Raw genomic sequence first — 13,347 nt, 5'->3', positions numbered from 1 at the left:
GTTCACGTCAGAGGAGTTCAAGCAGTTTGTAAGGGAGATGGGTTGCCGACACGTGCAAACAGCCCCCTACAATCCCAGCACCAATGGACTTGCGGAGCGTTTCGTACAGACCCTGAAGAACGCGCTAAAAAAGGATGACGTGCATCAACCTATGAAGGTAAAGCTCAACAAGTTTCTGCTCGCTTATCGCAACACGCCCCACGCTACGACACACGAGGCACCAGCCAACTTGTTGTTGGGGCGACGTTTGCGCACCCGCCTCGATGTACTCAAACCCGCCGTGGGGGAAAGGGTGGCTTACAATCAGTTCAGACAGACGGTGAACCGACAGTGTCGTGTGCGTGACGTGAGTGTTGGTGATCATGTACTTGCACGAAATTACAGGGGACAGCCCAAATGGGTACCAGCTGTGGTGATGGCTCAAAGTGGACCAGTGTCTTTCAGGGTACGAGCGTCGACATCTTCAGGATGCTTCGAGTGGCGGCGCCACAAGAACCAGCTACTTCAAGGCACGGCAGGGCTTGCCGAAGACGTCGCGCAAGACGACGGTTTCTCCGTGTGGCCACAGAGTGACACCGAACCGGAGCCAGCACCTTCATTGCCTGCAGCTAGGGTTTCGCCTTCACCACCGACGTTGCTGACAGACACTTCTCGAGGCGACCTGGATCGGCGCTACCCGCTACGAAATCGCCGACCGCCTGATTGGTTCTGAGAGGGAACGTGAACTATTAGCTTCCGAATAAAAGCAGAGGAAGTGTGGTGTTCGCGATAGCACACCTGATAACCGAACTGTCGTTAGTGCGCATGCGCCCACTAGTGCTTAAATGGTAACGCTCAAAGCACTGTCCTCCAGTCCCGTGATGTAACCCCAGTCGTACGCTTCGGCAATAAACGCTGTTGTTTGCCCGTTGGACCCTTGGCCTTGTCAGTCCCTGGACGAGATTCAACACGTAGAGACCAACGACCGAGACGTCCCGTGGGATCCTTTAGCGAGGAAAGCCAGCAGAGTGCATGGTGATCAGTTACAACAGTAAAACTGCGGCCGAAGAGGTACGGGCGAAATTTAGCGACAGCCCAAACAAGAGCAAGACACTCTCTTTCGGTGATTGAATAGTTCCTCTCGGCAGGGGATAAAAGGCGGCTGGCGTAGGCGATGACACAGTCACGTCCATGCTGACGCTGAGCTAAAACAGCACCAATTCCGTGGCCACTCGCGTCCGTACGAACTTCTGTCGAGGCAGTCTGATCGAAGTGGGCTAATATTGGCGTAGTCGTGAGGGCTGCAATGAGCGCCGAAAATGCAGCACTCTGAGGCGAATTCCAAGTAAATGGGACGTCTTTTTTAAGAAGCTCGGTGAGAGGCCGCGCAATATCGGCGAAATTTCGGATGAAGCGGCGAAAATAGGAGCACAAACCAAGGAAGCTCCGGACATCCTTATGAGAAGAGGGCACGGGAAATTGAGTCAATGCGCGAATTTTGTCCGGATCGGGTTGTACCCCAGATGCGTTAACGAGGTGACCAAGTACAGTTATTTCGCGACGGCCGAAACGGCATTTGGAAGAGTTCAGCTGAAGACCAGCGTTGCGAAATACTTGGAGAATACTGGACAGTCGCTCTAGATGGCTTGCGAACGTCGGTGAAAAAACAATTATATCATCCAAGTAGCATAAGCAAGTGGACCATTTGAAGCCGCGCAGAAGGGAGTCCATCATGCGCTCAAAGGTGGCCGGCGCATTACAAAGCCCAAACGGCATTACTTTAAATTGATATAACCCATCGGGGGTTACAAATGCTGTTTTTTCTCGGTCCCGTGGGTCGACAGCGATCTGCCAATAACCAGATCGAAGGTCAATGGACGAGAAAAACTTTGCGCCATGAAGGCAGTCAAGGGCGTCATCTATTCTTGGTAAAGGGTAAACGTCCTTCTTAGTGACCTTGTTGAGATGTCTATAGTCGACACAAAATCGCCATGTGTTGTCCTTCTTCTTGACAAGCACTACCGGGGATGCCCACGGACTAGATGAGTGTTCGACGACGCCTTTGGCGAGCATTTTCTCGACCTCTTTCTGGATGACAGAGCGTTCGGCGGCGGAGACGCGGTAAGGGCGGCGATGAATTGGGTTGGCATCGCCGGTGTTGATGTGATGGGTCACAACTGAAGTCTGGCCTAAAGGGCGGTTGTCAAGATCGAATATGTCCGCATAGGATGTCAACAGACGGTGGAGGTCTTGTGCTTCGGAGGGCGAAAGATCTGGCGCTATCATTTTGGCAATGTCAATGCTTGACAGGTTGGGCGCAGTGAGCAAGTTGACATGCGGAGTAGGTTGCTGAGCCGACAGTTCAGAAATATCACACTCTTGCAGCGACGACATGACGCCTAGTTTAATACCAGCAGGCAGCACATGCGTGGAGAAACCAAAGTTCAAAAGAGACAAATGAGTCTGATTGTGGCATACTCTCACCACGGTGTGCGGGACAGCAATGGAGTGCTTTAGCACAACGTCGGTAATAGGTGAAACGACATATTCACCATCGCGCACAGGCGGATCACACACGAGCTGCACGTAAGTCGCGGCTTGCGGCGGAAGATGCAGGAACTCGGTGGCGCAAAGGCGACTTTGAGCGTCATGGGCAACAGCGGCGTCAAAAGGCAGTTCCAACTGAAGAAGACCTGTCGAGCAGTCGATAAGGGCGGAGTGCGCAGAGAGAAAGTCGAGGCCAAGAATCACGTCATGTGGGCACTGCTCAAGCACGGTGAACAATACGACGGTCTGGCGCCCAGCAATACATACGCGAGAAGTACACATGCCGAGAACGGCAGATGTGCTCCCATCGGCAAGCATTACTGCACACTTAATAGGAGGCGTGATCACTTTTCGCAGTTTAGTACAGAGAGCAGCGCTCATGACTGAAACTTGTGCACCAGTGTCTATCAGGGCTGTAACGGTAACGTCATCCACCAAAAGGTCCAAAATATTGCGGCGTGTAGGAATCGTCAACAGAGGATTTGCAGAATGGGTCGTTAATGCAGCGTCACCTCCGGGAGCTGCATGGTCTAGTTTCCCGAGGTTGAGGGCCCAGGTCGTGCAGGGGACCTGGATCGAGAAATCATCGGCGAGAGAGATCGGCGGCCTTGGGGCGATGGCGACCGGCTGAACCTTCGGCCCTGAACGTTAGTAGGAGCAGGCTGTGGATCGTACGGAGTAGAAAAGTGGCGAGAACTGCCTTCAAAGCGACGCCATGTCCCAGTGTTCCAAGATGAATTGGATGACCAACGATTGCGACAGTAGCGTGCAATGTGGCCGGCGCGAGAGCAGTGAAAGCAGATTGGTCTATCATCCGACGTTCTCCATTCAGCAGGGTTCCGGTAGCGGGAAGGGTAGCGTGAAGGGTACACCGGAATCTGGTTAACAGAAGCCGAGCTCTCGGTGGTGCGAACAGCGCAAACAGGTGTGATGCCGAGATTTGCTATTTCTTGGCGAACGACGGCTTGGATGAGGGAGACGGTGGATGCGTTGTCTTGAGGACCGTCAGAGGCGATGGCTGCAGGAGCCATTGCTTCGAGTTCGCGACGAACGATTCGGGTGACATCGCTCCCTGGAAATAGTCCGAGGCTGATAGGCGAAAAAAGTGTTGGATCGCAGCTCTCTGGAGAAAACGCTGCCTGTGTTGGCACGTTTTCTTTCGCTTTCTCTCCGCGTCACTGGCGATGCTGGGGAGGGGGGGGGGGGCAATTTTGTTTAATTTCGCATGCGCAATATACACGTGCGTATATAAAAGCATGCGCGAGCGCACATGAAGTACGGTTGAACCCCCACTGAAAAAAAAAAAAAAAAATCTGGCTACGCTACTCCTCCAGCTAGTAGTTGGCTGAGTATACCAACAGCGAAACCTCGTAGTTACAGCGTAACTACAGAAGCACGCTGCAACTACTCCTAGGTTGCGCTGTTCTCATATTCAGTTATGTCCTACTAGTCCAAGTTTCCACGCTCAATAACGACATTGTTGGTTCCTTTGTTTCTATTATTGTTTGACCGAATGGAGATTGGTGGCAACCAGTGCGACGTAAAACGGTGCCCGTTTTGTCGGCTGCGCCCATCGGTTGGGCTGAGGGCCCTCAGGATTCACTATACGATGGTTCGACGTGAATAAAAAACACAATACATATTTTCAGAAATGTTTTTGCGAGTGTTGAACAGCTGCTCACAGTTGACCGATGACTTTTTTTTTCCTGTCAAGCGCTGGTCGGCGGCTTCTGCTAAGCACACGTCTGATCAGTAGATGATTTGCGCTGCTGGTTGTTGACATACAGCCTTGCAGGTGTAATGGGCTTACAATTTTTCTTTGGTGCGATGATAACTAGTAGGAGAAAAGTGCACAGTCGGTTTACGCCTGCACAGAAAGTAAGTGTTTACAGCCAATCCAGAGAATGACACCAGGCTGTTGAAGTGAGCACGCCCATATCTGCGCAGTATGTAAAATAAAATTCCGAGGAGGGTTTCGTAACACGTAATCGGCCACCGCGTAATAGCTAATGCCCTCATTTGACATACTAACAGCTGGATAAACAGACAGGGGCCTTTCGTGTGGTCTCTTGTCTTTTTTATCGCTGCTAATGTGTAATTTCAACTATCCCAGCTTTCTGGTAATGCGCGTCGATCATAGGACAAGCGATGCGCCAGGTTGCCGATAAAGGTATTTTCTATCGCCAGCCAAGAAAAAAAAAAGTTTACTGACCACTAGGCTCATTTGCGCGACACACTTTCCGAAGATTTGCGTCGGACCGACGCCACTGTAGAGTTTCTTTCGCTCAATAAGCAGGATTGGCGAAGTGCTAGTCACCCTCACGAAGCAGACTACTTCGCCTGAAGTATTCGGGAACCTTTGCTGTTTGTCGGTAGCCGCAAAACAGAAAGCGGGACTCGTTTTGCGTGACCATTGTTACGCACCGGCCTTCTCCGCACACATCTTCAAGCTACGCGCCGGGAAGAAAACAAGGGCAAAGTGCGCGAAGTTGCCACGTTGGCGCTGCGCTCTCTGAGAGCGGTGGTGCCATCGAGTGAGTGTGACAGGCCTATACGATGAGTGGCATGGGTAATGAATGAATGGCTGTTCCTAGAACTAATATGATTGGTAAGATCGCTTCTTAATGTGGGTTACATGTATTACGCAAGCGTTTTTATTTCATTTTAATTTGTGGATTGCGCTAGAATATTTATCCATAAATCCTCCTTTCGAACAGCAATCAGCGGTGTACGTGCGTCGCTATCAGCTGCCGCTACTCTTATTACCGGCCATTTCGCACCATCTGCGGTCTTTTTCTTTCTTTTTTTTTAAGTGGTCGTGAGTCTTTGAGACACTTTCAACGCTGAGAAGCGCCTCTGGTCTGTTGAACCGGAGTACAAAGGCCGACTTCACTGTCTCGGCAAAGCATTTGGGGGGGGGGGGGGGGGCACGCATATATAAAACAGCACAGAAGGAAACTGCGGTGGTGTCCAGGGTGCCTTCGTTGTACCGGCGTGCTTGGTCCAGGCTGTGCGAAGCGCAGCTTCACCGCTCGGTGATGCGATTGTACTCGGGATCCGAGTTTCCCAATGTACACTAGAGGGAACTCTGGCGCTAGTGTCTATGGGAGCTGCAATGCACGGCGCTTCGGCGAGCATGGGAATGATGGGTAGTTCACACATTTGTCTAAACTTCGTACTTCTGGCCTGCTTTTGGCTCCGTGTGTGTTCGTGTGGCTTGAAGCTGTTTTCTCACGAAACAAAAATCAGCAAATGTTCAGCGATTGCGCTTCACCACCCTATTTTTTTTCGAATTACCTTTCCAAATTGGGTCACGAAGTTCAAAAGGGTTGAATCTTTCTTTCAAAACAAAATCGAAACACAGCTATGAAGGAAGCCACAAGTACGATTCGCCGCCCGCAAGTACGAAGACTAGGCAAATGTGTGCACTACCCATCATTCCCATGGTCGCTGAACGATCCCAGCGCCATAGTGCCCTCTAGTTAATTTTGAGAAACTCTATGTTCGGCATGGACCCTCGTAAACAAGGCATTATGAGCAAACTGCACCGCGTGTAATGCAATTGCGGTGGTAAATGCGCACTCACAGTCCCTTTAAATAGTGTGTGTCTGTGTCGCGATGCCGTCCGTACCGTTTTTGTGTGTTCAACCAGGCCCCGCGCGTTGTTGCAACATCGCGCTCATCTTTGTGCATTCTCTCTCTCTCGGTTTTCCAGGAAAGTCTTCGTTCGAACCCATTCCGGGGCCGTTTGGATATGTCGTTCCTCCTTACCACAACGGAGCCCTCGGCGCCGCCGTGTCAATGGTGAGTCAGAGCACGTTTTTATAGCGCGCGCGCTCTCTCTTATCTGTTGTGCCCGATGTGTGGCAGTTTGCGAGCGTGTTTTGGGGGGGATGCTCTCGCTGGCGCGACCTGTTGCCGAGAGGCGCGTCGAAAGGGAAAGGTGACCGCGCCTCGGGCAGCTTCGCCGCGGCCGGGCGTGTCCGACCGTGACGTCACTGCCGCGCCGAGTCTGCCTCGGGCGCGAACCTCTGCTAAGCGCCAGTAGTACTATTAGTAGCGATATCATTGATATGGGTTGGTGCGCGCGGCAATTTTGTCTTTTTGTTGTTTCTCTGCGAACGGGCTTTGCTTTTGCGTACTTGTAGGGTACGTTCGCAGAGTTTAACACGGTTATTCAAGGCTACAACCAAAGGCCTAGCTTTTGGTTTCTGTGCCATTCCGAACGCTTACAGTAACCATTTTTCGCGTTAAACGTAACTTATTTTACGCTATCGTACGTATTGTTTAGTGAAAGCGTTCTGTATGCACGCCTACCTCGTCGGCCAAGCTTCACGTGTGAACACGTATGCGCGGGTTAGCAACCCTGTTCGCGATTCACTCATTCAACTTCACATTCTTCGCGTCTGTCACTGCTGCCAAGGCTATTCCAGTGCCAGGATTTTTTTTTTTTTCACTGGGCACCCACGACAAGCGAGTTCGTGCGAGGGGGAAGAGGTTCAAAGACGGGCAACTCGTGCATTCTCATTTTGACTGTTACCTCTTCGGAGGGGGGCAATGAAAAATTATGGGCGGGGAGGGTTAGCCCCCCAGCTAGCGCCGCTCTCTGGTCAGTTAACTCTCATCTGTCGTTCGTTAGGGCTGCTGCTAAAATATGCAGTGTCGTCCATAGATTAATTTGTTTGTGCTTGTGCACATCGTGATTTGCCACGTGAAATTTCCCGCTAGACCTCGTTATTTTCGTTGCAGGGCACGACACCCTTCTGTATACTATTTTCAGAATACCGATCACAGTAGCTCATGCGCAGACTTATTTCTTTTTTTTAACTTAAAAAGAATAATAGCGAATATCAAATAAGCGCATATATCATATGCACTGGCTCACTTTGTGTACAGGACGAAGAAAGATTTGCTGCTATTACGGCAATACGCAACGTCCATCACGACACAACACTCATCTTGAATGATAGACATCCCTATCGAACGCCATTAATAGCGCATTTCACATTCCGCGATGCCCTATTTAAATTCACCCGCCTACCTAATTTAAGTGTACATAAAATAATAAAACCAGGTGGGAGCCCTCCTCCACTACGGACGGCGTGCCTCATAGTCGTCATATTCGTGGTGTAGGCGCGCAAAGCCCCAAGTATTACCGTTACCTTTTGAAAGTAATAATCCAATCTGTGTTATCGTTCTCACTGCCGAACTCTGCGTTTTGTCGCGGCCTTAATGCGACGTCGTACGGTTGCGTGCAAACCACGGCAGAATGTTTTACCGAGTGTAAAAAGAAAAGTTTACGCTTGCTTGATGATGCTTCTGTGACATCAGACTGAACATTATTCCGGACTAGCGTAAGTTTGACGTGTAAGATAAGAACAAACTGATGGTGGAGTAAACAATTTTCGGTCGTCAGCGCGAAGCCAGTGATAGACTAACAGGGTATAGGATTATCCCGCCAAGTGGAGTCTGGAGGGGCATCGCCAGGCTGTATTAACGTCGCAATTAACACCGCTACGTAACCAAAACCACTAAGTAATAATTGACTGACCTACTGCGAAACCTTGATTTCGAGTTCGTTTCGAACATTTGCTGAACGAGCAAGAATGATACCAAGTCGGGTGGTAGAAGTTTACAGGAACAGTGAAACTAGCGTCGTATGATGCCGCCGATCTTCAGGCGCGAACTTGTTTTTATGTATGAGCAACACAGCACGTTTGCGTGTTTTCTCGTTTCCACCAATCAATAAAGGGGAAAAGCGGTATACAGGAATTTATGAGTACGAGTGATTGACGCCATAACGGGCTGCGTTGCTCACGCTTTCAAAGGGCTAGTGTGTTTTTTTCGCTGCAGGATATCCTCTCGTCCACATACACTCGCAGCATTGTATAAGACAGTGCCTACCTTAGTTTATTCTCTCTCGCAACGTAAGTTGTTGCGCATTTGCTTTTGGGTTACGGGCCATAGCTTCGCGGTGGTGCCTTAGAACTCAGGACAACCATATTTCGATGACGTAGAGATTTATACGCGGATAGAAGATTGTTGCTATAGGTATTATTCGTAGCATCCCAAAGGGCCCCTTGCGTTCTTATAGCCAATGCGCGTCGCGTAATCGGGAATCGAGAAATCTGCGTCCACTCTATCTGCCTGTAGGCCGTTTCCCGTGGTTTCGCGCCTGCCGGTGTTTCCCAGCAGGCTCTCTCGTCTTCGCGAGCCTCGTCGGACAGGGCCGCGGGGGGGAGGGGGTACCAAAGAGAGGGAGCGAGTTCTACTAGGATTCTTGCGCGTTGCCTCTTCGCTGAAGATGCTGCCACGTAGGGCGTGGTTTGTTTGTGCTCGCTCCTGGTCAAATACGTCTTTTTTTTTTCTCCCCCTCTCCCGAGATCGTTGTGGGGCTCGAAGCCTACTTCCTGCGGCCGTCCATCTTCTGCGGGCGGCCTGTTTTTCTGCCGCGGCGCCTCTTCGCGGCCATCTCTGGTGTCCACCGCGCTCCTCAGAGCTAGTAGCTTACTGCCCCGCTGCGAGGCTCCTTTCTCTCGCTCTGCTGCCACTTGTACCAGTGCTGAGTCAGCTGCTGGGACCGCTCAGCTCTGAGGCGTCAGATACAATGTAGATTGCGACCGCTACGCCACTGGCATTGCGCTCTGGGTCGCGTTTTCACTAACGGCACCCCCGCGGCAGTGCTCTGTTGTCTTCCTTTCGCAGCGACCTCGTTTTGTAGCTTTTGCCGATCATACAAGCGTTTGAAGGAGGGACGGTGGTGTGTAAGGGCTAACGGTCAGCTCCTCAACTGTTTGGGATTGTGACGCGTTAACCGTGTTTCTGGATGGTTTGGATCAAACAGCCAATGCGGTTTGGTCCATCTGGGCCCGGGTGAGCTGCGGTGTTCCCTCATTAGCTTCTGTGCTGGTTCGGTGCACCTCACTCAATCAATCGGTCAAAAGAATCGCGTTGCTTGCAGTCTCCACCGTCGGGGAACTCACAACTTTTTTTTTTTCATATTGCTGCAATCCTGGATTTAAGATGAACATTCTCCAGCCCTATTCATACATCTACGTTTTTTTGTTTTTTTTTCGTACGTTGAGCCCCGTGAAAATAAAAAACAAGCGCGTCTCACTTTTTGTGACGGATGTTTTGCTGCCGACGCTTTGCTCGTCCAGCATGGAGCTGCGATGTAGTCATACATTATCACGGGTTCTCTGCTTTGTCCGAGTTTCCGTTTCGCGGGTGTTGAGAGCACTAGCCTGTCGAACGTATCGCGCTGATTCGTGCAGGCGACGCTGTCTCCAGTCAGCGTCGTTTTGGTGTTTCTTTTCCGGCCATTGTTTGCCACTACTGGTGTTCTATCGACTCCAGCGCTGGGCGAACAAGTGAACGATAGCGACGAGCGCTCTCCCAAGGACTTTCGCTGGCGGGTCAAAAGGCACTCGTGCCGTCAGGGTTATGTAGCTACCGCATTGTATTTTTTTTTTCTCGTTGGACGCGCGCGTTTCAGTGGTCAGCGTGCAAAAGCGAGGCAGGTGGGGAACGCTGTTTTGCATCGGCGTGACGACAGCTGTGCGAAATTAATGGTGCGCGCACTTCACAAAGCCGAGCTTGTCGACGTCGAAGAAGTGTTCCGTTTCGGAGGAAGGTGGCGCTGTTGTGCTTTCGGGGGGGGGGGGGGGGGGGGGCAGGGTGCGCCGGAATGCTCTCGAAACAGGGTTCCCTCCTTTCGCCGTTACGCTGTTGTTGAAGTCGCATTCTCGTCGCCTGTTTTAACGCCTCACCCCAACGGCCGTACCAAATGAAACATGGCAGTGTGCCTCACCGATGCATCGGTGAGGCGCTTCGGTCGCGATTGGCAATGCGAGCGCAATTTTCGCCCGCCCTTGCGTATAGGGAGCTCGGCCGACTGTAAATCTATCTCGGAGGCCCCACAGCTGGTCACTCTGTGATGGCGTCGCGATGTTCTTGTTAAGTAGGCGGCATCCTCTGTTATGTATACGCGGTGCGCATTGCGCGAGTCGCCGTTTTTTTTTTCTCCTCCTCGGCAGTGTAACGGCTTTGTAGAGTGCTCTCTCTCTCTCTCTCTCTCTAGTGAAACGCCCGTATAACGGAAAGAGCGCGCGGACCGCGACCATCGCGCGGGGCAAGGTCACGGTCGACGTTGCGTATTCTTCGTGCGCCGCGTGCGTTTCTGGCGAAAAAAACAAAACAAAAAAAGCAGCCGTGTGTGCGCCATTCTGCGCCCACCGATGAGAGAAAAAAAATATATATATACCGACTACACAGCGCCGTAGTAGCCTTCCCATGTCGTGGCCCGCGAGTTCCTTTAAAACGCATTGCTCAGTTCTTGAGAAAAGCAATTAGGCTCCCAGCAGCGGATTGCGCGCCGACCGAACATATACTTCTTTCAGGCGGCCTTCTGGTCTCCTTAACCTCCGTTTGGGCACTGATGACGCTTACGTCTCGTGCTATATATATATATATATATATATATATATATATATATATATATATATATATATATATATATATATATATATATATATATATATATATATATGAGAGACGACTTAGCGGTTGTCCTAATTTTATTTCCAAAGGTTTTGACCGGGGTGCACCAGTCTTCGTCAGCGTTTGCGAACAAGTGCGACGATCACTGGTCGACACCGTTAGAATAATATATTATAATGTGTGTGTGTGTGTGTGTAAGTGTGTGTGTGTGTGTGTGAATGTTGCATACTTTGCACTTGGCACACACACACACACATAAACACTCTTTTTCAGTGCATCTAGCATGTGTCTTTAGCCAGAACAATATTGTTATGCGGCTGAACGGGGGTCCAGAAATATGCGCGGCGTTTCCTGGCAGTTGATCAGGTCTCCTAGTCTGACACAAATGTGGGCTTGAAAGCAAAATACGCAGGTACTGACTGGCTCGTAGGGTCCTGGTATTTTATGCGCGCCCTCTAGAGAGCTTCTTAATGCCACCAGAGTTGAGTCACGTTTCTCTGCCATAGCGCGGCGTGGTTCGCTGGGATTCATTAACCTGGCCATTCAACGATTATTTTGTTTATATTTTGGAGGCAGTTGTCGATCGAGTTTTTTTGAGCCGAGGGCGCAGTCAGCTGTTCCGAATTCAGGCAGGTGCACTATATATATATATATATATATATATATATATATATATATATATATATATATATATATATATATTGCTAGTGAGCCCCCAACTGCTGCGCGTGCGCTTCTGGAACTGAGATCGGAACCCGAATTCTCGGAGCTCGGCGTGTCGAGGGCCGCTGGTGCTGCGGTGGTTGGGGGGGAGAGGAGTCTGTCACGGTGCAATCAAGCCCGGCGGCCGAGGAACGCTCGCATAAACACACGTCCGTATATGCGGCGAGCAATTAGCCGAAGCTGGGAACACAGGTGTTCATGATTACGAAACACGACTGGCGAAAACTTTCGCGCGGGCGGAGCTGCGAAACCCGAGCGGTGAGCAGAGAAGAGAGTGCGGCAAAGGGAAGCAGTTTTATTTTTAACCACCTCTCGCTCGCTCCCCATCTCTACTTGTAAGTGGATTAAAAAGCTGCGCTGGCGCTTTTAGCTTCTGCCCCGTAGGTTTTTTGCCTTCCGCGTTTATTAACGGACAGTTTTGATTTTTTTTTTTCTTTTTTCGCGCGGCCCGCATGGTTTTGGCGCACATAGAGCAGCACTGCTCAACCACCAGCGCGGCAAGCAAACCGGCGAGCAGTTCCTCTTCCGAGGGGGTGGCGATGTTTGCTTGGAAGCGGGTCGAGTGGAAGGTCCGCCTGAAGACGCTGTCCCCCCCCCCCCCCCCCTTTCACTCTGGGAGCCCCGGCGTCGTCTCTCGGCGCCTGCTCCTTGGTCGTCGCGCGTCGTCTTTGTTTCTCTTTGGTGCGGAACCTGTTTCTGGCTCTCTCCCTTTCCCCTCTTCCCGGGCTCCCGCGGCGGAGCCCGGCGACATGCCGGCGATGAGGAAGGACGGCCGAACGACGTGCTCGCTGCACGCACCCCTGAAAGAACGAACGTGGCGGACATGGTGGATACGCGCCTCTCTTCTTCAGAGCACGCGCTCAGTGAGAGTTGAAAAAGAAAGGCAAGCTGTGCGGCAGCGGGCGCACCGCAGGAGTTTCCCCAGTCGTTGTTGATCGAGAGAATCGGGCGGTTTGTTTAGCTGCCCTCCAGATTTGTTTTTTTTTTCTTCGCTTTCCGGTCGTCGTTCGGCGAAAAGTGTGTGTGGGGGGGGGGGGGGGACACCTAACATCCACCACTTCTTTTTTTTTTTTTGTTGACAGTGGTGCTACTTATGCGATTCATAATGGCACCACGCCGCTGCAAGACCGATGACTAATCCCGGCTATAGTTTGCATATACCCCCTTACTCCTGTCCATTTGATTTTGCAACTCACCATTGGGATGTACCTGCCATGGTGGTCTAGTGTTTATGGTGCTGGACCTTTGATCCGCAGGTTGCGGCGGCTGCATTTTTGATGAAGGCGAAAATGCTTGAAGCCCGTGTGCTTATTAGATTTAGGTGCACGTAAGGAACCCCAAGTAGTCGAAATTTCCGGAACCCTCTACCACGCCGTCCCTCATAATCACATGGTGGCTTTGGGACTTTAATACTTCAGATATTATTATTACCATTACGATGCATGTACTTCGCAGCGGACAACAGTTATTGTAGCCGCGAGTGCTGGCTGCCTGGCTTTACGATACTTTGGCATCTTCATTTTATTTTTACATATTTGACACGAGCGGCCATTTGCCGGTGAAATTCGTTCCGTATGGGACGCTCGTCTACCTTCAATC

At 51.0% G+C, this 13,347-nt stretch overlaps 1 protein-coding gene across 3 annotated transcripts in view; it reads left to right on the top strand.

The window, feature by feature from the left end:
• Window positions 1-13,347, top strand: part of pan (transcription factor pangolin) — a 230,040-nt gene that overhangs the window by 37,734 nt on the left and 178,959 nt on the right. For all 3 annotated transcript variants that reach the window (XM_037413461.2, XM_037413459.2, XM_037413460.2), the window contains one exon: window positions 6,242-6,330. In XM_037413461.2, coding sequence (XP_037269358.2) covers window positions 6,242-6,330 — 89 coding nt within the window. The remainder of the gene's footprint in view (window positions 1-6,241; window positions 6,331-13,347) is intronic.

Source organism: Rhipicephalus microplus, unplaced genomic scaffold (assembly GCF_043290135.1).
Source record: "Rhipicephalus microplus isolate Deutch F79 unplaced genomic scaffold, USDA_Rmic scaffold_49, whole genome shotgun sequence".
NCBI lineage: Eukaryota > Metazoa > Arthropoda > Arachnida > Ixodida > Ixodidae > Rhipicephalus > Rhipicephalus microplus.
Note: the sequence above shows the minus strand (reverse complement) of the source record. Positions and strands in the feature narration are given on the sequence as shown.